Consider the following 25,446-nt stretch of genomic DNA (forward strand, 5'->3'; position numbering starts at 1 on the left):
CAATCAGGGTTTCTCTTCAAACTATCTCTGGAAGCCTTTGGGAACAGCTGCTTTAACCAAGTCCCTTCTTTTGTTCTTGCAAAGTATAATGCACACAACCAATAAAAACCACATGTTAAATATAAATGTGTGTGTTTGTGTGCGGAGTGAACACACACACACCTCCTCAAAAAATTCCTTGTTCTATCACTCATGACCACTTATCATAAGTGTTATTAATAAAACAAGAAGCATCTGACGCATTTTTATTACATTTACTCTACCTTGAGATTGTTTCTAATCTTGTAGATTAGAAAACCTAAGATTAATTTTTGCTTTCATTCCAATCAACAACAGGATACAGTACACATTTACAAAATGGCTACAGCAGGGTGAAAGGGGCAAAGGAGGACGGGGCTTCGGGACCTTTTAATAACTGTGGGGGGAAAGGGAAGGCACAATTTATCATGCACTATTAAAACAACAGAAATTGTGTTTTCTTTTGCAACCGAGCTAGAGCTGTTGCATGATTATATTAATGAGACACCCAATAATAGCAGGAGTGACCAGTATGATGGGGCGGCATTGCAGAGTCCTTCAGATCCACTGAAGATATTTCTTCCCCGAATATCTATTAATATGTATTATGAACACTTATTTCCATTTCTTAGCATTGGGCAGGAGTGCCTGGTATGGTGGGGCACTGCTGCTGAGCTGCCCTCCCCAACACTTGCGTCGCTACAGCTCGCCTGGCCAGGGGCAGAGCAGCATTGAAGTGGCAACTGTGTGAACACACTGGCAAAGCCGCTCCACTTCCTTGTGGGGCGGTGTTGCGGGCAGGCCACATGGCCTCCTGCACATAAGGAGCCCCCGGTCGCGTCACGGACCCCAGCCAGTCAATCCAGTTGGCCAAGGGGCATGGCTTAGCGCAGTGTTTCTCAACCAGTGTGCCTCCAGATGTTTTGGGACTACAACTCCCATCATTCCTGACCACTGGTCTTGCTAGCTAGGGATGATGGGAGTTGTAGTCCCAAAACATCTGGAGGCACACTGGTTGAGAAACACTGGCTTAGCGCATTTAAGCAGCTGCCAGAGGATCTCCCTCCTTGTTCCTGCTCCTGCAGATCTCCCGCCCTCTTTTCATGTGTTCGACATCTTGGCCTTGCTATGGACCTCGGTTGGTCGCCTGTTGAGGGGGCCTGGTAGGAATTTTCCCACTTAGCAAATTGGCACCAGCCATGTGGTTTTAGCCTGCCTCATAGCAATCGTCACAACTTTGTAAGGTTTGGTGGTTTGGCATTGGGAAAATCTGGTTTATGTGAGGGGAGGTTGTGGCCTTCACGTGCCCCTCCTCTTTGAGGGTATTCCGTTAAAGGGATCTGGGGGTGTGGATCCTGCCCAAAGCCCGGCTAGGGGCTAGGGCCATGCCACAACCCCTTCGGTGACCCCGGGGGAGCTCTTAGTTGATGCACATCAACAGGGCTCCCCCTATTGGTGGTTGACCCTTACTGGACTACTTGCATGGTGGGCAGGAGTCAGATATAGTTGGTTTGATTCCAGTGCCTAAGCCACGGGTGTCAAACACAAGGCCCGGGGGCCTAATCCGGCCCGCCAGACCTCGTCATGTGGCCCGCGTAGCTGCCGCCGACAGTAGCCGCTGACAGTAGTTCTGGAGCCTGCGATTGGCCGAGGGTCAAAACCGGGGGCGGGGCTGCAGGCGGAGGCCGGGGCGCTGGAGCCGTGCCAGGGAATTTCAATTTCGAATGAGGCTGAGGGAGGCGGTGGCACAGCGGCCAGACGGGAAAGTGAGATGCAGGAGGAGGAGGAGGAAGCCCGCCGAGGAGGTAGGAAAGCCCTACAGGCGCCGCCGGCAAAGTTGGTGCCGGGACGGAGCAGCGCTGGATTTTTTTTTGGCAGGCTTTGCTGTTGTCTCCGAGAGCGAGTGAGGCTGCACTGGGGAGCTGCCGCCCGCCGCTTCCCTTCCTCTCCTTGGCTGCATCCAGGAGGTGGGCGAGCGAGAGGGCGAAAGGGACGCGGAGTGAGCCTGAGGGGGAAGTAGGCGAAGCGCAACAGCCGCTCTCTTGATGGAGCCGGGTTTCTCTTCCCTCTTCACCCGTTTTCTCCTCATAGACACTTGGGATGCCTGGCTTTTGCTCAGTTCCGGCGGAGCTGCTCCCCGGGGGGCGGCCGGGAGGGAGGCGACGGCGGCGGCACGGATTCCTGCTCTTCCCGCTCTGCCGCCGCCTCCTCTCAGCCCCTCGTGATGTAGGGCTCCAGATGGAGTCGCCTCGCGGTTTGAGTAGGTGGGAGGGGAAATTTTTTTTGGGGGGGAGGTTTTCAAGCCTCCTCTGCCTGCAGTCCCGGTAGGGAGAGGCGGCGGCGAAGACGACAACAGCGCGGGTGGGGGGGGAAGAGCAGCTCTGAGGTGAAGATGCACGTCCGCTGGGGCTGCCGCCGCCTTCCTCCTCGGGAAATCCGCTGCCCTCCCTCAGCGCGAGGGGAAGGGACTCTGGCGCTGAGGAGGGAGGATGCAAAAGCAAAGCAGGGAGTTGGCGCTGCACCGCATGTTCCTGCCCCTCTCCAAAGCATGGGGTGGGTTGCAGCATGTGGCATCCTGCCTAGCGGGGTTTGGGTGTGCGCAGGGCAGGAGAGGGAAGCCCTCTTTCCATCTGCAGGTTTTTAATCCCAGCAGTGGCTTTCTCCTTCCTGCCGAAGGTTTAGTTGAGCCCCCCCCCCCCCCGGAAGCCGTCGATCCCCACCTTTTGTTCAAATTTCCCTTGTTTACATCCCCTCCCACACACGCGCCACGACGCAGGAATGTGATCCGTGTGGGGGCGGGAATGAGCTTACATTATTACAAAAAACAGTAATAATTGAATGCAGTGACAATAATTTATGATAATAAAGAGTGGACACATAGTCCTACAGACGCAACCGGCCCTTTGAGGGTGACCAAACTGCTGATGCGGCCCCCGATGAATTTGAGTTTGACACCCCTGGCCTAAGCCAATACCACTCACATTCTGTAACCAATAAAGTTGTAGCCTTTATTTGCCCATTAACCTAAAATATACTGTGTTTCACCGAAAATAAGACACTTACATTTATTTTTCATTTTAAAAAACCCACAGTGGTTTATTTTCAGGGAATGTCTTATTTTTTATTACGCATCCAGCCTCGCCTCTTCCTTGGGGCCCTCCAGAACTGCGCCTATCACTATGTCTTATTTTCTGGGTATGGCTTATATTGCAGAAATGCCTAGAAATCCTGCTATGGCTTATTTTAAGGGTACTGTGACCAGGTGTTATTATTCAGTATTGTCTTAAGGTCATCGGGCGCCCTGGTGCAGATCCCTCGGGCGCCGCGCCCCCCCCACTCTTTTTTTAAAAAAAGGAAAGCTCCGCTGCAGAGCGGAACAGGGTCCTAGTGCCCCTGCTCCGCTCGTTTACCTCTCTCCTCCGAGCGGTGCAGCTGGCGGGTGTCCAGGAGGAGGGACAGGGAGGCCGCCGCGCAGCTCCCCCACTTGCTGGGGTGCCCCTCAGCGCCCCAGCGCCCCGCGCCACTGGGTGAGCCGCCCCTGTTATTATTCAACATAAGGGGGAGGCCTCGGGGTCTTGACACGCAAGAGAGTCAGTCTTGTTTTGCTGGGGCATCTTCACAGCCCTCACCTCACAACCCCCGCACCATTTGGTAGCTGCAGGAGTGCTGGTACTGGGAGTGTGGTTCAGTGGCAGTGTCCCTTCACACAGCAGCTCCTTAACAATGCTAGGAAATAGAAACATGTCCAGGCTATACATTAATTTTGCCTTTTCTCCTAGGCTTCTGATAGACCAAGATTATAATTTATTTTGTAAGTGTGTTGTCATATCTTCCTGAGGCCATTACTAGGGGGTTGGGGGATTGTTCTGTGTGTGTGTGTGTGTGTGTGTGTGTGTGTGTGTGTGTGTTTGCATGGATGTGTTTATTTTTTAGTGTTTTGAAAAACATATGTTTGAAGATGCTTGGAGACCTCTGGGTAACAAGCATTGTAACACAGTGGTTCTCAACCTTTTTCCCTCTGGGCCACAATAAAAATTGGTTTGCACCATGCCAAATTTTTAAGTGTTAACAAATACAATAGAAAACAAAAAGAAACAACTCCCAGCAGTGCTTGATTTTTAACATAGAACACAACTACTTTATAAAATATGAGCATGTTTATAATATGAGCAGTGTCTGTTCCTAAGAGGGAGCACTGAAAGTATGAAACAATGAGACTACATAAGAACATGATTCATTCCCAAAATTTATTAGAAACAAGCCTGAAATGTTTAAATGTCTCTTTGATTGTCGTTGTGTCTTCCAACCCCACTTGCCGTCCTCTCCTGCCATACCCTTTCAGAACCACTGGTCTAACCAGTCTAAATGTAGTAATATATATAATTATAATAGACACTACACCACTAGATTTCCCCTGCAGAGGACAGGAATAAGTAAATAAACAGCATACCTTAAGAACACGAAGTTTGACTTTCTCAATGGCTGTTGATACTTTGGCCGCATCCCTATGATGGCTTAGACTCAGCAGGTGATCAAAGGTATATACAGCATTTTCCATAAGCTATAAACACATTGAGAGATAGATGCCATATTTATTTGCCTACAAAATTCCGAGAGTCACCAAGATGAACCTATCTGTCGACAAGAACCTTAAGGCACTCCTGGCAATAGTAGTACATCATCATTTTGGTTCTGTCAGAGACTCTACTGCTTAAATCAAGAACCTCGTGGTCTGGGGATGGGATCTAGCCTAGTGATTATCTGAATCCTCTGTGAATCCTCTTCAGGCACAGAAGGAAACAGTGACATCACCTCCTGCGATGGGCAGGCAACATGAAGTCTTTGCATCAATCTGGTCTGATATAGATTCCAGTAGCTTGACTTCCTTCCCTAGCCTGATACAACAGTGACTTCTATAATCTTCACTTCCTGCTCCAGTAACTGAACTAAGAATTTAGGGACCTTGGCTTAGAAGGCACAAACTTCAGATCTGGATTTTCTGAGACAGCTGGTCAGAATACTGGCTTGGCTCTGATGGGGCAAACAGTTTTCCAGATAGCATCTGGGAGTGCTTAACACCTCAGAAATCAATACTACCCCACTGGAAACTGGCCAGTAATCTGAATGTGTGTCGAGCCACTGACAACACTAAGGAGTGCATGCACCGAGACCAAAATCTAGGCTGACTGTCAAAATAAATGTGAATTTTACAGTACCTCCTGCATGACATTTTGGGTCATCTGAATAACCAAGCCAATATCATAGAATTTGAAGCGGCTCTTGAGGTCCTGGAGATGCTCTTGAAGGAAGTCGACTTTCAGATAGCAAGGTTCCATTTTCACAGAGTCGTATGGCAGGCTTGTCAGGTGCTTCACGTTCTGTCAGGAAGACAGTATCCATAAGTTTTCAGTAATGTTTATGCAACTACTTTGCATTGGTGAAACGCAGTGGCTAAGAGTGTTATCCCAGGCAAAGAACTGATGCCTCAGGAGCCCTGAAGATCCAGTGGTAATGACTGACCTAGCAGCCAACAGACGGCAGAGTTGGGCTTCTGAGGATGTCAGCCCCATAGAATAGGTCAACCAATAATGTGACTCATCCATTATTGGCCTAGTTGGCATTGGGCTAGTTGTCTTAATGCCATAAGGAGAGTGCAAATGAGCTAAGTAGTGTGAGTGACAAGGGGCTCATAGCATCAAACTAAACTTCAAATTTGCCACCACAGGGAACTTTCTTCCCAATGTGAACAGCAGGCAGATGGTGACGGCAAGTCTGATCAAAACAAAAGCCGAGGCAAAGGGCAAAAGGTCCTCTACCCAGATGCCACTATCTTAATCTGGCCCAGTATACCCGGGAGTCTCCACCCCCATCGTTCAGCCCAGACACTGAGGTCCAGTGCCGAGGGACTTCTGGCGGTTCCCTCACTGCGAGAGGTGAGGTTACAGGGAACCAGGCAGAGGGCCTTCTCGGTGGTGGCACCCACCCTGTGGAACGCCCTCCCATCAGATGTCAAGGAAATAAACAACGATCTGACTTTTAGAAGACATCTGAAGGCAGCCCTGTTTAGGGAAGTTTTTAATGTCTGATGTTTTATCGCATTTTTAATATTCTGTTGGGAGCCGCCCAGAGTGTCTGGGGAAACCCAGCTAGATGGGCAGGGTATAAATATATTATTATTATTATTATTATTATTATTATTATTATTATTATTATTATTATTACTACTACTACTACTACTACTACTCCCAACTAGCTACTTGCTTTCTGTAAATGTAAACTGGAAAGGGCAAGCAACAGGACAAATGCCACATACAGTATGACCCTGAGATGATCTAAGAATTGTAATTCTAAGGTAAGTAATCCATATATACTGCCACAGCCTTTACAATTATGTAGTTTGGCTCTTTCTGAGCCTTTGAGTAGGAAGTTAATGGCTGTAGACAAACAGATGACAATTACGGCTTATGGAAAGTAGCTTAGCATTTGTAACCTTGTACATTGGCTTCTCGACAGGCAGCACTATTTCCTTATCCCATTCTTCCTTAAAAGAATCCTGTGAGACAGGTTACTGTTATTTTTGGGTGAACAGGTGGGGACTGAACCAAAGGTCACATCATGTGGCTATCATACCTCTTTCAGCTTTGCAGTGTCATTTGTCTCTTGGAAGTTTTGGCTGATCTCATCGACCTCTTTTTCAAAGAGAAGACGGACTTCACTGAACCCAGAACTCACTGGGCCCATGAGCTCCTCCAGGATGGAAGCCAGAAAGGGCTGGATGCTCTCACCGCAACATATCTGGATGGGCTCAGATATACTCTCTGAAAGTTTAAGGCAGGCCGGAGTTAGGATCACCAAAAGAGAGGCTCCAAGGACAAGGCAAGACTATCAAAATCCAAAGGACACCTAAAGTCATTTATCAGTGAGGTCCCAACTTAAGAAGAATGGCAACTTAAGTTGGCAGAATATGCGCAGCTTTTGGACTTAACATATAGAATAAGAGAACAAGAAGAATATACGTTTATTGAATATATGTAAAATAACTGTGTACAGCTGAAAACGCTGGCAGCATTAAGGTAAATTCAACAGTGTAAATAAGTTATGATGGATGTAATAATAGTATAGTTTCTGAAAATATGCAAGGATTTATGATATGTAAAATGAACCATGGAAAGAGAAGAAGAGAAGTAATTGATATCTTTAGGATGTAAAAATAGTATTTTAAATTGTAAAACAGAAATTTCACACACACACACACACTCACACACACACACACACACACACACAGTCGTACCTTGAAAGTTGAACAGAATCCATTCTGGAAGTCCATTCAACTTCCAAAATGTTCGGAAACCAAAGCGCGGCTTCCGATTGGCTGCAGGAAGCTCCTGTAGCCAATCGGAAGCTGCGGAAGCCCCGTCAGACATTCGGCTTCCAAAAATAGTTTGCAAACCAGAACGGTCACTTCCGGGTTAGCGGCATTCGGGAGCCAAAACGTTCGAGAACTAAGCTGTTCCAAAATCAAGATACGACTGTATATAGACAGATTAATTGATACACAGACATTATTCTATATCCTGCACGTTGTGAGAATATGCAGATGGTGTCTGGCTTAGTTATCAGTGTCTCCCATTGAGTTCTATGGATCAAAGTAATAGGACGGTATTATGAAGTACAGTTCTAACTCTTGACTCTCAATCCAGACATTGGAGTCACTGGAAACAAGGGCAGCTCTTGTTCCATGGGTCTGGAACAGTGCCTCTCTCTAGGCACTCTGCATTAATCTACTACGCAAGCCAAGTGGTATGCAGTATGCAGACCCTCACACAAACAAGCATACTTGCGCACTTGTGCACAAGCATTTTACTAGCGTAATATGTTACAATATCCTTGTTCAACATGACCAGGGCAGGAATGAGAAGAGTTTGCGATAACTACCAGATCTTTTCACCTAGACTGACACTCTTGATTGAGTTTCTTAGCCATGATGTAAAGAGAAGGGGGTAACAACAGGAGAATTATACATGTAGTTTTGCAAAACCTGCTAGTTGGTTGGCTACCGGCAAAATAGCAATGTAGGCGAGATGCGACTTGATAATTAAACTGGAAACTTCATACTGTAATCAAAATTTCTTAATGTTTCTTTTACTGGATGTGAAAGTCTGGATTTCTTAGCTCAGTGTGCTATCACTGTAATATCAGTTCCACAGAGCATTAACACTTAGAAAAGGTCTATAATTATGGTAACCATTGGGCATATTTAGGCTTGTTCAGCTCCCTTTGATGAGCAAGAATGTAGCTTTTATCTCTGACTGGCCAGCCCAATTTAAAATAAGTTGCAAGCTTTAAAACTATGGATTAGTTTATTATTAAGTACAGGGAATCAAGGCAAAACAAGACGTCCAAGATACAGAGGCTGTTCTGTTCCTATTAAGCCTTGGTGACTTATTGCTGTGAAAACAAAGGATACTTCTAGACCACACCATGTAAACTGTACTCCAGTTTGAATTGAAACTGTACTTCAATTCAACTGAAATCTCCCAACAAGGAAATGGCTAATGGTTATGGAAAGAACTGAAGGATGGGGTTACTAATATATTTTTAGTATCAACAGTAACATAGGCAACACCATCACCAACTGGGAATTCTGACTGGGAATTCTAAGTGAAGTTTGTGCCCTCACACACAATATATGATGGAAATGAATGTGTAGTATATTCAACATGCCGGACAAAACTGGAGAAGGGCCCCCTTTCACTAAAAGGCACAAAGGTGGGCCTACTTCATCTTTCCATAATACACAAAAGAAACCACCAATTTGGATTCAACCAACACAATGAGGATTTCATAACTATCTAACTAAAGTTTAAGGGGAAGAAAACATTATAAGCAGAAAGTAAAAGACATGTTTTCTTGGAGTTAGTTCATCAAGTGAGCACGAGATCCATTGTCCTTTATTGATCTGGTCACCTGAATGGAACACCCCCCCAATAATAATAATAATAATAATAATAATAATAATAATAATAATATGTGCCCTGTCTTGTAGGCTTATCATGTCGCTTTCCTGCCAGCTTGCAATAGAGTAACATACTTTCCAGAAGGCAAAGGAAAAAGATTTTACATGTGAACCTACCCTATTGTCAAGCAGTTTTCTGATAAGCCTCTGAATCGTGCTGTCAACTCCCATGTCTCCAAAGTATGATGATGGAGCAATTATTAACCAGTTCCTGGATTGGAAATTTGTGGTGAAGCTTTGCCCAGAGCATAAATCTTAGGTTTGCAAACTAGTTTTACTAGTTTTGCTCCTGTGACCTTTGCAGTAACTTCACACGTAACAATTTAGCAGGCAATTTTTTCCTTATCACAGTTTCATCCAAGCCAAGAAAAGGTTTCACATGCTAATTTTCCTCTAGTGGTCAAAGGAGACGTAGAAAAATACTGATTTTTAAACAAAATCCTGACTATTTAAGATTAGAGCAGGCTTTCTAGGGCAGGCTGAAGCCCCCACCCACACTGGCGGAGGAAGGCGGTGCAGTGGGTGCGGTCCGCCCCGGTTGTCATCCCTTAGGGGGGTGACATTGCCGCGCCACCCCCTGGGATGCTCGCCGTGCCCTCCTGAGATGTTTGCCCCGCCCCTGAGAGTGGCTAGCTCCACCCCTGGGTGCACAGCATATGCACCGCTCCGGGTGCTGGAACTGCTAGCTCCGCCTCTGCCCACCCAACCAGTACTCTGTTCTCACAGTGGCCAACCAGGTGCCCATGTGTCACGGGGGGGGGGGGGGCTCCCCAGCCAAAGGAATGCAGATGGCAGAGAGTTAACTCTTTAATGTCAAAGTTCTGAATACCCCCACACACCAGTCTACCGTCTAAGCGGCTATTCCCAGATCTGTGCTCTGCGGAGCAGTTGCAGCGACAGAAGGTCACTCCCTCTCCACCAGTTTATGTACCTCACCTCAAAGGGACTGCATGCATACAGGCGGAGACTATGCCTGAGTGGAAGCTTCCCCTGCTCACCCCTCTTCAGTCCCCTCCTGGTTCTGGGAGACAGTGTGGGGAAGCACCTGGCCCTTTGCTTGCCTGACCTGCCTCCTCCTCCTCCAACCCATCCTGTGTTCCACCCTTCAGCTCTGATGCTTCCCGTCTCTGACTCCTGGATGGTACAGTTCCCCACAAATCATGGGCCCCCTCTCCCAAGTCAGGCTCCAGCCCATTTCCCCCTCCTGCCTTCAATGTCCCCAGTCCCTGACACACCAGGGGAAGCCCAGAAGCACAGCAGGAATCCTCTCCCCACCCCTGATTCCCAGCAACCAGTATTAACACCGCCAACCTTTTATTTTTCCAGCTAAGTGATTCTTGGAGGTCAGAATTTCATCCATATTTGACCGAATAGTTCCTTCAAGGCCTGCGGCGACTTCTTTACATTCGTCCTTCAGGGAATGTAAGCCTTCGGAAACCTGATTTTGGACCAAATGGTAGGTTTCTTCTAGTATCTAGGATATGGGAAAGCACAAAAGGAGCTGATCATCAATGGCAACGAAGACCAGCTAGCTACTCTGCAAATTAACCATACAGTTGTAAACGTGTTCTCTGGATCAAAAAGATCGCTTTCACTGAAGTATTTTGTATATAGCTGGAAAGCTGAGTGAGCTTGCTTTAATATCCTTTGATCGTCGGTAGCTAGTGCAAGCATTATATAGCATTATAATATAAGATGCTGCTTTGGGTATCCTTTTACCTTTGAAGGACTGATTTCAATACTAGCATTGTCTGTCACACTGAACGACTGTTTGCTTCCCTCTGCTCAGCCTATAGAATTTTTTACAAAAGGCACTATAAGTCTCCAAACTATTCATCCTGTAAAAGGCTGCCCAGAAACTTCCTACTGCTCAGGAAATAGGGAAAACAATACTTACACCAAACCATGCCCGCTTTCGATCATGTCGCTTCCCTTTCATTTTAGGAAGCACCATAGTCTGAAGGCTAGGTAAAACGTCCTCCATCACAAGGTTGCTGAGAATCTACAAGGGAGTAAAATGAAACTATTATATTCTCAGCCTCAAAAGCATATACCTGAACGCTGTGAATGAAGCTACCTTGGCAGAAACTCAGAGGCTAAGGAGCTGGTTCATGGGGGAGATTGCTGTCAAGCATAACTGTGCATGAAGAGCTTAAGGACCACAGAGCTGCATGGCTAGATAGATTCAATGACATCACACACCATCTACAGAGGAAGCAGAGCTTTCCCTCCCATGCATCATGTAACAAAGGGTGAGTGTAAGCTTGCTCCCAAGCTTAAAGCACATGTTTGGAACTATATTCTATACTTTCTGCCCAAGAATATTATGCCTGTGCTTCTCCTTGCAGTTGCATGGAACGACACATGTATCAGACCTATGAATCTGTAAGTAAAGCATTTTTAACATACTTAGCAGTATGCGGCCTGTTCCTTGCGAGAGGGGTAGAAAGAGGGGAGCATTGTAAATGGGATAATAAAGTTCTGACAACCTATATTCCTAATGCTACACTGTTGTTCAGAGTCAGATGGGGCACAATAAAAAAATATTATTATTGTTATTTTGCCAAATCATTTTTATTGATTTTCCAAATTCTAATGAATCAACCACAAATTAAAACTAATACAATTTTTCCAAAAATGGTTCCCCTCACTCTGTTGTCAATGTGTCCATAATTTCCAGTTGTTGTTGCACAGTTTTCCCAATTATTTCTAATTCACATTTCATTTCAGATAATTATCCTTACATTACAATAGTTTTTTTTTGTTATTTTTTACTTATTATCCATCAGCTATCCATTTGCCAATTCCTGCATGTACAATATGGTGATGATTATGGTTTTAATACTCTGTTTTTAATACACTTTGCACAAAAAGAGCAGGCACTAGCAAACCGCATGACTCATGACAAAGGAGATAATAATGTAATCTTACTAAGCTCTGTTAAAATAGGGCTCAAGGGGGATATGGGCTGTGAGTAATTCCCACAGCTCGCCAAATCAGCTAATGAGATGCTATAAGCTTGCCAGGTGAATGTGAAGCTGTGCAAGTTTCAAATAATACTTTAATCCCCTCGGGTACATCAAAATGTCCTGATGTTATCATGTATGAGGTTAGTGGAAGCACTTTGTAGGAACATTTAACCTGCAGCATAGAAGTATGGATATGGGGCTGAAGCGTGGCCTTTAAACTCTATGAGAAGCTAAACTTTTAACAAATATGACTGGACTCACTTTTGCGTATGATTAATTTTTTTAAACAATAGTTGAACACACACCCGAGTATCACCTAACATCCAAATTGCAGCCTAGTCTTATTCTGGTATTCCATTTTCCTGTTATGAAAATGGAAGCGTCATAGTGGCAGAAAGGATGTGAGGGGAGAGAGTCTGTGCTGACCACCTCCATCGCAAGGATCCTTCAGAAGGGAATTGCTGCCAAGAGCGTTATGTACAGGTGTATTTTGATGCCTTGAACAGAATGGAAGTTTATGAGTTATGGCGGAGGGGAGAGCACGTATACAATCTCAACAGGGCTTTATTTGTTTTGTTGCTATTTTGTTAATGTTGTTTTATAGCAGGAAGGTCCAACAGGTCGATCGCGATCGACCGGCCGATCCCTTGGTGGTTCTGGTCGATCGCGGGCTCCTTTTCCTTTGCGGTGGCATAAGAGCATCTAGCCCCAACCCCTCACCCCATCCTCCATTCGCACTTGATCGCTAGAACGGAAGACGGAGTTATCCCTCAGCGGCAGTTTGCTTCCTTAGCCATCTTTTGGTGAGCAACTTTTCCCGTCCCCTTTAATAAATTTTGACATTTACTCTCCAAAAAAAGCTCAACCACTTTGACATGAACCCCCCCCAAAAAAGCGGGACTTTCCTCCCTAAAAATAGCTTAACAACGTTGACCTGAACCCCCCCATAAAGGGGCAGATCACTGCCAGTTTTTTATTCTGTGAGTAGATCGCAGTCTTTTGGGAGTTGGACGTCCTTGTTTTATAGATTTGAATGCTGTCGTACTTTGTGAATCCTATAATATGAATTTGGTGGAACTGTGATGTTTACCCTATTTTTTAGTTGTATTGTTAATAGTGTTACATAGATGTTAATTGTTTTATTTGGGATTGTTTAACTGATGATTTATGCTATATGATTTATGCTATATGCGTGACGTTCCATTATGTTATTTTAATCTTTTGTTTGTAAGCCGCTTTGGGATTTATTTGAATAAAAAGTGGCATAGAAATAAAATCAATCAATCATTTCTGGTTAAACCTGCCCTGCCCCCTCAGGGTAATCATTCCTACATTCTAATACTGGTATCATAAAAGATAACAATCAGTGCTGTTCATGTAGTATTTAAAGTCATTCACATACATTCTTATCTCTATAAGCCTTTGGGCAAGGCTGGTCAGCCTAATTATCCCCATATTTCACGTAAAAGAGAGGCTGAGGCTGAACCAGGCATCACCCATAGGGCACCCGAGGCTTTTTGAGTGTGTTCTTTTTGCTTTTGCCTTTCTCACAAACCCATAAATAAGCATCTGTGAACAAAATTAAAAATACCCCCCCTCAAAGACACCTAATGTCATTTTAAAAATTCTATAACCATGTTGACCACTTGTCATTCTATGCAACAACTCAGATCCATTCTTGGAGGTAAAACTATTCCCATAGCAGGTATCATTTGCTAGAAAAGCTGAAGAAGAAAATCAAGGGGGAGAAAAAATGTCAAGAGCTCCCCTGAAATCAGGCTTCTTGAACCTGTTGCCCTCCAGATGTGCTGCGCTACAATAATAATAATAATAATAATAATAATAATAATAATAATAATAATTTATACCCTGCCCATCTGGCCGGGTTCCCCCAGCCACTCTGGGCGGCTTCCAACAAAATATTAAAATACAGAAGTTCATCAAACATTAAAAGCTTCCCTAAACAGGGCTGCCTTGAGATGCCTTCTAAAGGTCTGGTAATTGTTGTTCTCTTTGACCTCCATAAGCCCCATCCAACACAGACATGCAACATATCAGGAAGACACCAGATTAGGGAAAGGTTGCCTGAAATTATTCGTGACTAATAATAATAGCAGATCTAAATGAATTTATTGACTTATGTTCAGCACTTTGCATTTACAGGACACACACTTTGCAATGGAATTCTACTCTTACTGATCCAGAGCAGAACTCCAATGTATAGTTAGCGGAGTAAAAAACTTACAACATCTTGCATGATTCAAAAAAAAAATAGACCAGACGCAATTAATATTTCATCCAGCAGAGCTTTACTGCTAATGAAGGCAAATGAGCATCATGGTCACAAATCCAATACATTCAGGACTGGCACTGTCCATAAGAAATCCAGTTGCAGGAGACTTAACTTAAACTTATAATAACTTTTAATAAGACTAAAACTTACCGTAATACTACATACAGAAGAGAGATAGAAAGAAAATGTGAAACCAAGCTCCTTTTGGCCTTATGATTATAGTCAGCTTGACCATGAAGGAATAACCCAAACATCATGAACCTTCTGCTTGTTTCTTTCACACAGAGAAGATTCTTGAATTAAATAGAATAGGAAAGATCTCTACACATCAGACCAACACTTTCTGTACTAAGAAATGCAAACTGACAAACTTTACTTTGTCTTTTATTATTTGTTGTCCTGGGGTGGAAAGGCATGTCATTTGGAGGGGAAAGCAATATGTCAAAGTGTTTGGTGCATGGCTCAACAGCAATGGCATTTGACCCAATTTGGGTTGTTGTTTTTTCCTTGATCCAAACTTTCTGTACAGTTCTTCCTTTATTGTTACCACAAGTATCCTGGCTAGTACCTGAATTTCGTTGCCAGTTATCATTTCCGAAGACCCATAGTGGCCTTTCTCCTGACGGAAAAACTGAACAGCTTCCAAAAATGCTTGAGCGTCAAATGATGCCTGCTTGAAATAATCTGAAAGAAACAAAGAATAGGAATTGTTGATTTGGATTAGCAAATGCTGATATTTTTCTCATTACAATAACCGAGTGGATTCCACTGATCACTGGGTTTCTTCTACAAAGAGAGAAAGAGAGAGAAAACCTTGATGTTTGCTCATTTACTTCTTTGGGTGGCTTATTGCAATTACTTTCCCCCAATATCTTCTGTAAGCCCAAGTCAATCATGGAATGAAGAACAATAATAATTAATGCAACCATCATCCCAAGAACATTTCTAAAAGTTATTTGCTGAATACGTTACCTAAACATATTCAAGATTCTGTGGATTTATGGAAAACTCAATCTACAGATAATCTGTAACACACTAAAACCATATACCATATACTTGAGTATATACTCATTATTAGGTACTGTCACAGTGGCCGGAGCGGACTACTTCAGAGTAACGACGCTACGCAGCTCTGCATTTTATTCTTTTATTGGTGCTGCGTATTTACAGTGCTGAAGTCATGCTATTTACACGGAGTGATGTGATCAGTCGGTTTCAGAACCTCCTAATGGCTTTTGGCGCGTCTTTCTCCAACACAAAAGCTTTGGCAGACCCATCCTCTTTCCCCTCCTCTTTCTGCGTAGTTCTGGCGTTGGGGGGATGGGTCTCCCTCCCTTATTCGCCCCTTCCTGTCCCGCCTGGGACCCTGGCTCCTCTACCTTGCCTGAGCCTCGGACCCGACTTCCTGCTTCCCTACTGGAATCGGAACTCTCTCTGCTTTCCCCTGTGCTCGGTGATTGGCTTGAACTCAGGAGGGGAGGGACTTCGCGATATCCCCTGTCCCTCACAGGTACCTTATTGGATCTTATCGTCCCATCATAGAGAAAGCTCACAATAACAAAGGACAGTCCCACCTGCTTCTCCAGTTGGTTCAACATCTACTTAAAAGTTTGTGCTCCAGGCTATTTGTTTGTTTTAGTTCTTGTGTTTATTATGTATTTTGTGTTCTCATTTTGTATATTTATGTTGTGAACTGCTCTATGATCTTCAAATGGAGGGAAGTACACAGATTTTAATAATAATAATAATAATAATAATAATAATAATAATAATAATAATAAAGTTAAATAAAATAAAATAAAAGACAGATGCAAAAGGCAATGTCACACTTGGAGAACTATGACTTCAGCTCAACCACCAAGCAAACCCCATTTTTAAGTGATATGATATTGTGCTAGCATAGCAATCACTAGGTGCAGCCACAAGACGTGGTGAGGTTGTTAAAACATCCACTTTTCTGCAGGCAAGAGCACTTGTAAAAACCATTTTTTGCCACCAGAGGGACCAGCTGCTTGGAAGTTCCCAGCCTGTGCAAGGTTTCGGGCAGAAGAAGACTCAAAAGCTGTAATTATTGCCGTGGTGCTGGGGACTCTGAGTCATGTGTTTTCATATTTAAGAGCTGTGCTCATCCCTATCCAGGCAATGACAACGAGACTGTCAAGAAGCCTGGCATTTGGACGTAAACAAAGATGTCTCCATCCCAGCTAGCGATGATAGAGCTTCTCTCATGTCCACGAGCTTTTAGATGTAATGATAGAATTAGTCCTTAAATCCCTCAACAGTTTCTATTGTCTGACTGTGGGAAGGAAGGAGGTATCTTATAAAAGCTGCAAGGGAGTCAGTGGCAACTGGCTCCTTCAAAAAAATGGGGGTGGCTACATGTCCCCTCATTCTGCTAAACCAAGCCCCTGCCATCAATCATGATGGCTAAATGGAGCTTCCATGTTCAGAGGCAGTATACCAGATGCTAGAGACAAGCAACAGGGGGAGACTGCCGCCCTCAGTCCCACCTTTTAGGCTCCCCAGAGACGTTTGGCTGGCCACCATCAGAAAGGCTGGACTAGATGGAGACAGGTAAGCTGCCCAATTACAGAAACTGAGCACAAGGCAGAGGTGAGATCCGTACCCAAAACACCCAACTATACCTCGAAGATGACATTTCGCTGGGTCAGCATCCATTCTACTGAAGGCAAACCAGTGAGAATCAGAGGCAAATGACTTGCTTTAAAACCAGGAAATGACTATTAATGTCAGTTTGCATTTCTTGGTATTGCAAGAAAGTATTGATCTGATGTGTAGAGAGATCTTTCCTATTCTAATTAATTCAAGAGGGTTCTGCGAGCTTCTCTGTGTGAAAGAAACCAGCAGAAGGTTGGTGATGTTTGGGTTATTCCTTCAGAGAAGGTGAGTGAAGCTGGGTTAAACTGGTTCTCTTATCTCTTTTTGTCATGTTGACTATAAAAGTAAAGCCAGGAGGAGCCTGGGTTTCACTCTCTTTCTGTCTCTCATCTGGTGTGGTGTTCTGTATAATATAGCGTTAAGTTTTAGTCTTATTATAAGTTATTGTAAGTTTAAGTTACCATAAGTCTGCGGCAACTGCATTTCTAATGGACAGTGCCCATCCTGAATGTGACCAGGATGCTCATTTGCCTTCAGTAGCAGTAAAACTCTTCTGGATGAAATACAATTGGCTCTGGTCTATATTTGGGGGGGGGGGAAATCCCGCAACATGTTTTTTTTACTCTATACGTTGGACCCAGGTGGTGCTGTGGGTTAAACCACAGAATCTAGGGCTTGCTGATCAGAAGGTCGGCGGTTCGAATCCCTGCAATGGGGTGAGCTCCCGTTGCTCGGTCCCAGCTCCTGCCCACCTAGCAGTTCGAAAGCACATCAAAGTGCAAGTAGATAAATAGGGACCGCTCCGGCGGGAAGGTAAACGGCATCTCCGTGCATGGTCTGGTTCGCCAGAAGCAGCTTTGTCATGCTGGCTACATGACCCGGAAGCTGTCTGCGGACAAACGCCGGCTCCCTCGGCCTATAGAGCGAGATGAGCGCCGCAACCCCAGAGTCGGACACGACTGGACCTGATAGTCAGGGGCCCCTTTACCTTTACCTATACGTTGGAATCTGTTCTGGATCAACATTGAGCAGAATTTCTTGACAATCAGATGGAGACGGTGAATGGATCTTTTTTTTTATTTAAAAAAAACCCCAGCCATCAATTGTACTCTTCTGCAATTATGACATGAGCATTTTATTTTTAATGATGTTTTGGTGCTCATAATTATGAACTAATTTCTTTGAGCCCCAACTGGGGCTCAGCGGTTCTTGCTTCTTCATGGTGTGCACAAAACTGGTCCCAAACTCTCATGCACAAATTAGATGTATGTAGCATGTGAATCGGGTCTGGTAACAGTGTGTGTTTGTGTTTGTGTGTGTGTGTGTGTGTGTGTGTGTGTGTGTGTGTGTGTGTGTGTGTTCTTCTAAAACCACTCCTTTTTTGCCAAGCTTTTGGTGTGAGTTTTGGGTTGTTTGTTTTAACACCTGCTACTATGAATTGTGGGGTGTGTTTTTTTATAGCTTACTTTGATTTTTAGCTCTTGCTCTGTTATACTGTTGTTTCTGCTGTATTGTACTGTAGTTTTACTTTCTGATTGTGAGCTGCCTTGGGGACCTTGTGGGATAGGAAGGTTTTCTTTCAAATATAAACAAGCAAATAAATGATATTCATTTAAGCTGGACTCACAGGATCTCAGCTCAACCAGAGAGCAGATCCTTCTAAAAACGGATTAATTTGCATAGTGCATATCATTTCCTTAAGTAGCTGAATAGTTCAATTCACTATGCTTCTTTGACAGCAAAACAGGTTCGACCGCAGTTTGGGGCTATTAGTCATTTTTCAGGGCAGATGCTAGGAACATGGGATCATCAATTTACCCAAAGGTTATTTTCCCCCTTAAAGGCCACGAAGGAGACTGATGGAACTGTTTGGCCTGAAATATTATGGGACACATAGCAACACTGCACAAAATGTCTAGGGCAAGAACAAATTACACATCAGTCGCATTCAATTGATGATGTCTCTCAGAGTTATCAGAATGAATAAAGACATTCAAAACACCCATTACTACACTACTAAAGACTTTTGAAATACTGGAAAAAAGCAGTCAAAGCAACACTGCATGCGATAAATATTTGGCAATATAGCATTATTTGACATAATCCTGACCGAGCATTCATTCTATCACCACTGAACTTAAATACGGATTTGTCCAATCTTGCTTTTTCTAACTCTTCAGCAGATGGCGGGGGGGGGATTCATGTTTATAAAGATGACTGATTCCTAAGAGAAGTCCTGCAAAATAATTATGTAATCTTTGGACGGTTCGTTACTGAGATCCAAAAACTAGACTGCTACCAAAATTTATGAGGTAGATTTGCCTGCTCTGTAGCACAACACAATTACATCTTGATTCATTCCACAGGGCTGAGGCACAATGACTCACTTTTTGGAAGCAAAGTTATTAGCTTGATATGTTAGCTAGCAAAAAAAAAGAAAGAAAAAGAAATGAATTTATTTTGTGAGATGTGGAAGCTGAGCACAGCTAAACTAAAAGCACTATCCCTAGCGGAGTGGTAAATGCTATTTTCCCAGCCTAAACATGACGGTAATGTGCTAATAAAAATATTTTTCATTAAGATCCTATTTTCTTCATATATTCTGTTAATTTACATCTGGCCTGTTTTGGTTCAGCAGAGAGAGAGAGAGAGAATATGAGAATAAATGTGTGCATGGAGGTTGGGATAGTACAGCACCAATTTAAAATACTACTGAGCTACTGAGAGAATATTAAGAAAGGCTGAGAAATTAAGATCGCAGTAATATGGACTACTACTGAGATTTGGTCTTGGCATATCAAACAGTATGAAGTGCCCCCATAATCAGTGTTAGAAACTGAGATTTGAAAGCTAGGAGCTGAATGGCACCTTATACCTACCTTATGGACACCGCAACTGAATGCCTAGGTGCACTTTTTTTATAACAAGAACACAAAGCTGAAAATGAATGAACTGCAGCTATAAATTCTAATGTTCATTTTTCACATGGTCTAGTCCTCATCTGAAGTCTAGCAAAAAACAAAGCCATGCATCCCCTGCCTGCCCCCCCCTTAATATTTTTTTATGAGGGTCCCTTCTCCAATCTTGAGGGAGTGGCTGGAAGTGGGGAGGCAGAAAAAGGTCCTCCAGCAGTGGCAGTTTTAATCTGAAATCTTAGGCGCAGTATTGCGCCCAGAGCTCAGCAACGGCTCGCATTCATGGAATTCCCTGTCGCAAAAATGTGCCTAGAACAATAGAAGTTTCGAACAATGCCCACAATTGCATATTATAGAAGTATACTCGATTTTTACTGTGGTACCTCGGGTTATACAAGCACTTCGGGTTACAGACTCCGCTAACCCAGAAATAGTACTTCGGGCTAAGAACTTTACCTCAGGATGAGAACAGAAATCGCGCGGCGGCAGTGGGATGCCCCATTAGCTAAAGTGGTACCTCAGGTTAAGAATGGTTTCAGGTTAAGAACAGACCTCTGGAACGAATTAAGTTCGTAAGCAGAGATACCACTGTATTTTATTTTTTGTGTGCACCGCCTCCACTGAGAAACATGACAAATGAGGTGATATCAAAGTTCTCTCTACCATTTTGGGTTTTTTTATTCCTCATGTCTTCACCTCTGTGGTGATGGCTCATCTGTGATGTCTCATTTGCAAATAATTATCCATTTGATGGGTGAACTGTCTCTCGCTTAGTCACTATGCAGCACTTTCAAACACCCTATCTTGTTGTTTTATTGCATTGGCAATTTGATGTAATTTCATCATATTCTCTTTTAAATCACAGAATCATACAGCTTGGTATGTTTTAAGTAAAAAGCAGCATGTAAATCTTTTATTAAATAAACGGAAGTGCAATGTCTTTTGTGTCATGTGTCGTTTTTTGAGCCTCAGACAGTAAAATCTGAATGCAATTCAGAGGTGGTGAATTTTGGACCCCCACCCCAAGAGATAGACTGCTCCTGGGTCCCTCCACCCTATAAGAAATGCTTTAGAAAGTCTGTTCACAATGCACGAGTCCGGCACCATCTTGGAATTAATTCCATACCCTCAGATTTATAAAGCCAGTCAGGTGCAGGTTATGTGTGTGAGGTGAAAGATGAGGCAGGCCTCAGGAAGCAGTGCCAGAGGTAACCAAACAGAAGACATGCAAGCTAAGGTGATGTTAATTCCCTTTTTTTCTGATCAGCAGTAAGACCAGCAACTGCTGATCTTCCTTTATCTTGGTTCCATTTTAGTTTTACATGAAGAGGCTCATGACATTCCAAGTCTTTAGAGCCAAGTCACTGGAAGGCAATGAAATCCACAAGGTTTTTCTCTTCAGACGGTTTGCTATGTTACAGTTGAGCAAAGAGCAGAAACCTGTCAAGCAATTTGCAAGCAGAAAAGTAAGGCTTTGATCCATGTTTGTGCAAGGTAAAATCCAAGTGCATAAAAATGAATGTCAGACTTCGGGTATGCTCACATTACCACAGTAAGAGAGTGCAGTGAAATTACAACCCCTCGTGCATTTCACAGCTCTTTCCTATCTAGTTGTGAGCATCAGCAAACAGCTTTTATTTGTGTACACACCAGGGAGTGCTGACAGGGCCAACGGATGCCTTTACTCTATGCAAAGGTGTTCGTACCTTAGCTTGAGACAATTTAGGAATGTCTTAAGGACTTCAATCAGTGGGAAGCTGGTTTGAGAAACAACTGCATCAGACGGTAGTATGTTATAACAAAGTACAGGATACATATGGATTTTGGATAACATCAGGTGAACATGGACTGACAGGAGGAGGCACTAAGGGCAGTTTTGTGGCAGGTAAAAAAAGGGTAAAAGGTAAAGGACTCCTGGACGGTGAAGTCCAGTCAAAGGTGACTATGGGGTTGCTGCGCTCATCTCGCTTTCAGGCCGAGGGAGCCGACGTTTGTCCACAGACAGCTTTCCGGGTCATGTGGCCAGTAAGACTAAACCGCTTCTGGCGCAATGGGACACCGTGACGGAAACCAGAGCACACAAAAATGCCATTTACCTTCCCGCCACAGTGGTACCTATTTATCTACTGGCACTGGTGTGCTTCCGAACTGCTAGGTTGGCAGGAGCTGGGACATAGCAATGGGAGCTCACCCCGTCGTGGGGATTTGAACAACAGTTTGAATCAATAGTGCAGGCAGGCAGACTATGTGTTTCTCTGATCACTCTGCCTGCAATGGGATGAGCCAGCTTCAACCCCGCTGCTCTTTAAGAATGCTCAGTTATGACCGAAAACTCCATGCTAGCAAGGCGAGCGATGCATACGATCCCCGAGTTTTCCCTGAATGCTGACAAAGCATGCGGCGAGAATGGGAAGACAGACCCGTCCTGGTGTTACACTTCCTAAAGCAGTCTTCCTCAATCAGCCACATCACTGCCAGGCATGAAGAACTGAAACTCCCAGCTTGGTTTCTGCCAAAGACTTTAAAGCTTAAATCAGAGCACTAGACAAGCTAGGCACCATTGCAAATTATAGCAGGTGCGCAAGAGGTGGAAGCTAAGAGGTTGATCAAGCGGAAGCTAAGAGGTTGATCAAGCACACAACATGCTCCGGGGGGGGGGGGGGACATTGAGCGCAGCAAACAGCCAAAGTTTATGTGAATGGGCAAGCAAACAGGCACTCCTCTGGGTGGGTTTACAAGGTCTGTTCATACCGGTGCTGTTGTTTCCAAAGTCCTAGGTCACAGTGGCAGACCTTGGTGCCAGCTCAGCATTCAATTTACTCTGAGGAGTCTACTTGTCACTGACAGGAGGAGGCACCGAGGACAGTTTTGTGGCAGGTTAAAAAAAAGGGGGGTAAAGGACTCCTGGACGGTTAAGTCCAGTCAAAGGTGACTATGGGGTTGCGGCGCTCATCTCGCTTTCAGGCCGAGGGAGCCGGCGTTTGTCCACAGACAGCTTTCTGGGTCATGTGGCCAGTAAGACTAAACCGCTTCTGGCGCAATGGGACACCGTGACGGAAACCAGAGCACACAAAAATGCCATTTACCTTCCCGCCATAGTGGTACCTATTTATCTACTGGCACTGGTGTGCTTTCGAACTGCTAGGTTGGCAGGAGCTGGGACATAGCAATGGGAGCTCACCCCATCGCAGGGATTCGAACCGCTGACCTTCCTATCAGCAAGCCCAAGAGGCTCAGTGGTTTAAGACCACAGTGCCACCCACGTTCCATAGAGTTTTGTAGCAGGAAGGATCTGACTTGGGGTGTCTGTTGTTACCAGAGCAGAACACTCCTCTGCTGGCCTGCTTGCTCCCTCCCAGTATCCAGGCCACTGTCCTCCATGCTCTTTGCCCCTTCCCTGGACTCTGACATCTTTTGAAGTCCCATCAACAGTTCCCCCATTACGCTAGGATCTTCTCTAGGGTCATCCAGTTTCAAATTTTTGAGCTCCTCACATTCCTTCTTCGTATCAGACCATCTCCTCCACGATGGGAGTTATAGTCTAAAGTGTCCCCCACCTGTTTGGGAGCAGCATTGTCTTCAAGCTACTTCCACGGGCCAACAAAGGTCCTAAGTTTTGTCATCCTGCATTATTGTGGGAATTGGCAAGCCTTGGGATCCTATCGGATGGGGTGTTTGCTCTCTTCTTGTCAATCAATGCTCCTCCCAGGTAGGGATGGGCAAATCTGTCATTTCTGGTTTATTCCTCTATTCCAGGTTTCTTCTGACACCCCCCCCCCCCGAGCCTTTTTTGGAGGGGAGATACAGGGGTCATAAAGGAGGGGAGGAGAAGTGGCAAAGCCTCACTGCACTAGCAGAAGTGCTGCGGACAGGGCTCTTTAGCAAATCCTGCTCCACTTCTCTACATTTCCACAATAATTTGTAATAGCCCCCCCAAAAAAAACAAAGTCCTCGTGAATATTGATAACATTTCAGTTCAGATTTCTCCAGATATACACGTTTCAAATGCAATCTGATATACACATTTTTGCAAAGCATATTTTCCCTAATATAATGCATTTTACTAAGTTATTTCCAACGGTACATACATTTTCATGCACACTTTACCTTAGCACACGCATTTTTTGCACATATTTGCTGGAGAGCTGCACTCCAAAATTGTTCAAACGTGCAAATTTCAAACCTATAGCTGTGTTTTGGTTTGTATATTATTTCCGAAGGGGTAAAATGGTAAGTTCGCCTTTAAATGTGAACTGAGTCAAATTTTCCCCTTAGCCCTACTCCTAGGGTGGCTTAGTATTTTATTAGTCTGTGCTTGCCTGAAAAGTCCTTGTTCACCTTGACTGAAAAATGGGTCCCTGTGCAACATGAATGCAAGGGATGCTGAATGTAACTTATGACTATACCATGCGTGGTGCTTAGAAATCACTGCTTATTTTCTTTTGATGCAGTTTCTAATTCCATCTTATTTACTTGCTTACTTGCTTATCTTGAATCCTTTTCCTTTAACCAAAGTCTGGAGTTGACTGAGTACTTGCTAGCTCGCAGAATTGGTTTCCACCCACAGGCTGGCTGCTCATGTTTAAAAGCTAGTGGGTTAACAGAAGGAAACTGGCCCAGATTCGCCTATCTGCTTAGAATTATCACATGGCTGAATTCCCACATGTTCAGAATATGATAAAATAAATTGGGTAGCAATAGTTACCGATAACTGCAAGCAAGATTGGAGCGCTTGCCTTTCTCATCCTGGTGCCTAAAGGGTTTGCTGCTCTTAAGGCAAAGAGAAGCCGAGATGCAAAGCAAGCAGGCTTTTCATCAGAGAATCCTAGATTTAATGAGTCACAAAACATATCCACATTCCAAATGTGTTCCAGGCTATCAGATGTAGCTACATGCAAACATTCAGCCTGGCATCTCCGTCGTAAATGAAAAACACACCACTCCTAAATGAGAAACGTCCAACATTGGGGAATAAAGGGCCAGATTCAACTACCCCAGTGCAGTAGGGGAAGCTAGCAAAATAACTCCTGTTAGTGTAACAGGGCTTTCCCCCCTCTTCTCCCCCTGTAACCTCCCACAAATCTGCTGTGGAGGATTGGGAGAACCCCCAGAACATTTGGCGGGGGTAGAAGAGAGATCATCCTGTCAGGCAAGCAGAAATGGTTGTGTTGACGGAACCATTTTCCCAGCAGTATGTTGAATACCACCCAGCACTGTGATTCAATAAGTCTTCTGTGTGCCTCTAATAGTCCACTTTGATCCAGTGGTTGCTGCCATAGGTAAAAGGTAAAGGGGGGGGAACCTGGATGGTTAAGTCCAAGTCAAAGGCAACTATGGGGTACAGCGCTCATCTCGCTTTTAGGCCGAGGGAGCCGCCGTTTGTCTACAGACAGCTTTCCGGGCCATGTGGCCAGCAGGACTAAAGCGCTTCTGGTGCATCAGGACAATGAGTGCCAGAGCGCACAGAAACACCATTTACCTTCCCGCTACAGCGGTAGCTCTTTATCTACTTGCACTGGTGTGCTTTCGAACTGCTAGGTTGGCAGGAGCTGGGACAGAGCAACGGGAGTTCACCCCATCACGGGGATTTGAACTGCCAAGCTTCTGATCGGCAAG

At 44.4% G+C, this 25,446-nt stretch overlaps 1 protein-coding gene across 1 annotated transcript in view; it reads right to left on the minus strand.

Moving 5' to 3' along the window:
• Nucleotides 1–25,446, minus strand: part of NIBAN1 (niban apoptosis regulator 1) — an 88,925-nt gene that overhangs the window by 7,106 nt on the left and 56,373 nt on the right. The window contains exons 6-11 of the mRNA XM_035123412.3: nucleotides 14,865–14,980; nucleotides 10,932–11,036; nucleotides 10,346–10,508; nucleotides 6,649–6,836; nucleotides 5,235–5,396; nucleotides 4,469–4,579 (exon numbers count right to left, since the gene is read on the minus strand). Coding sequence (XP_034979303.2) covers nucleotides 4,469–4,579; nucleotides 5,235–5,396; nucleotides 6,649–6,836; nucleotides 10,346–10,508; nucleotides 10,932–11,036; nucleotides 14,865–14,980 — 845 coding nt within the window. The remainder of the gene's footprint in view (nucleotides 1–4,468; nucleotides 4,580–5,234; nucleotides 5,397–6,648; nucleotides 6,837–10,345; nucleotides 10,509–10,931; nucleotides 11,037–14,864; nucleotides 14,981–25,446) is intronic.

The sequence above is a fragment of the Zootoca vivipara genome, chromosome 7, assembly GCF_965207765.1.
Source record: "Zootoca vivipara chromosome 7, rZooViv2.hap1.1, whole genome shotgun sequence".
Classification (NCBI taxonomy): Eukaryota; Metazoa; Chordata; class Lepidosauria; order Squamata; family Lacertidae; genus Zootoca; species Zootoca vivipara.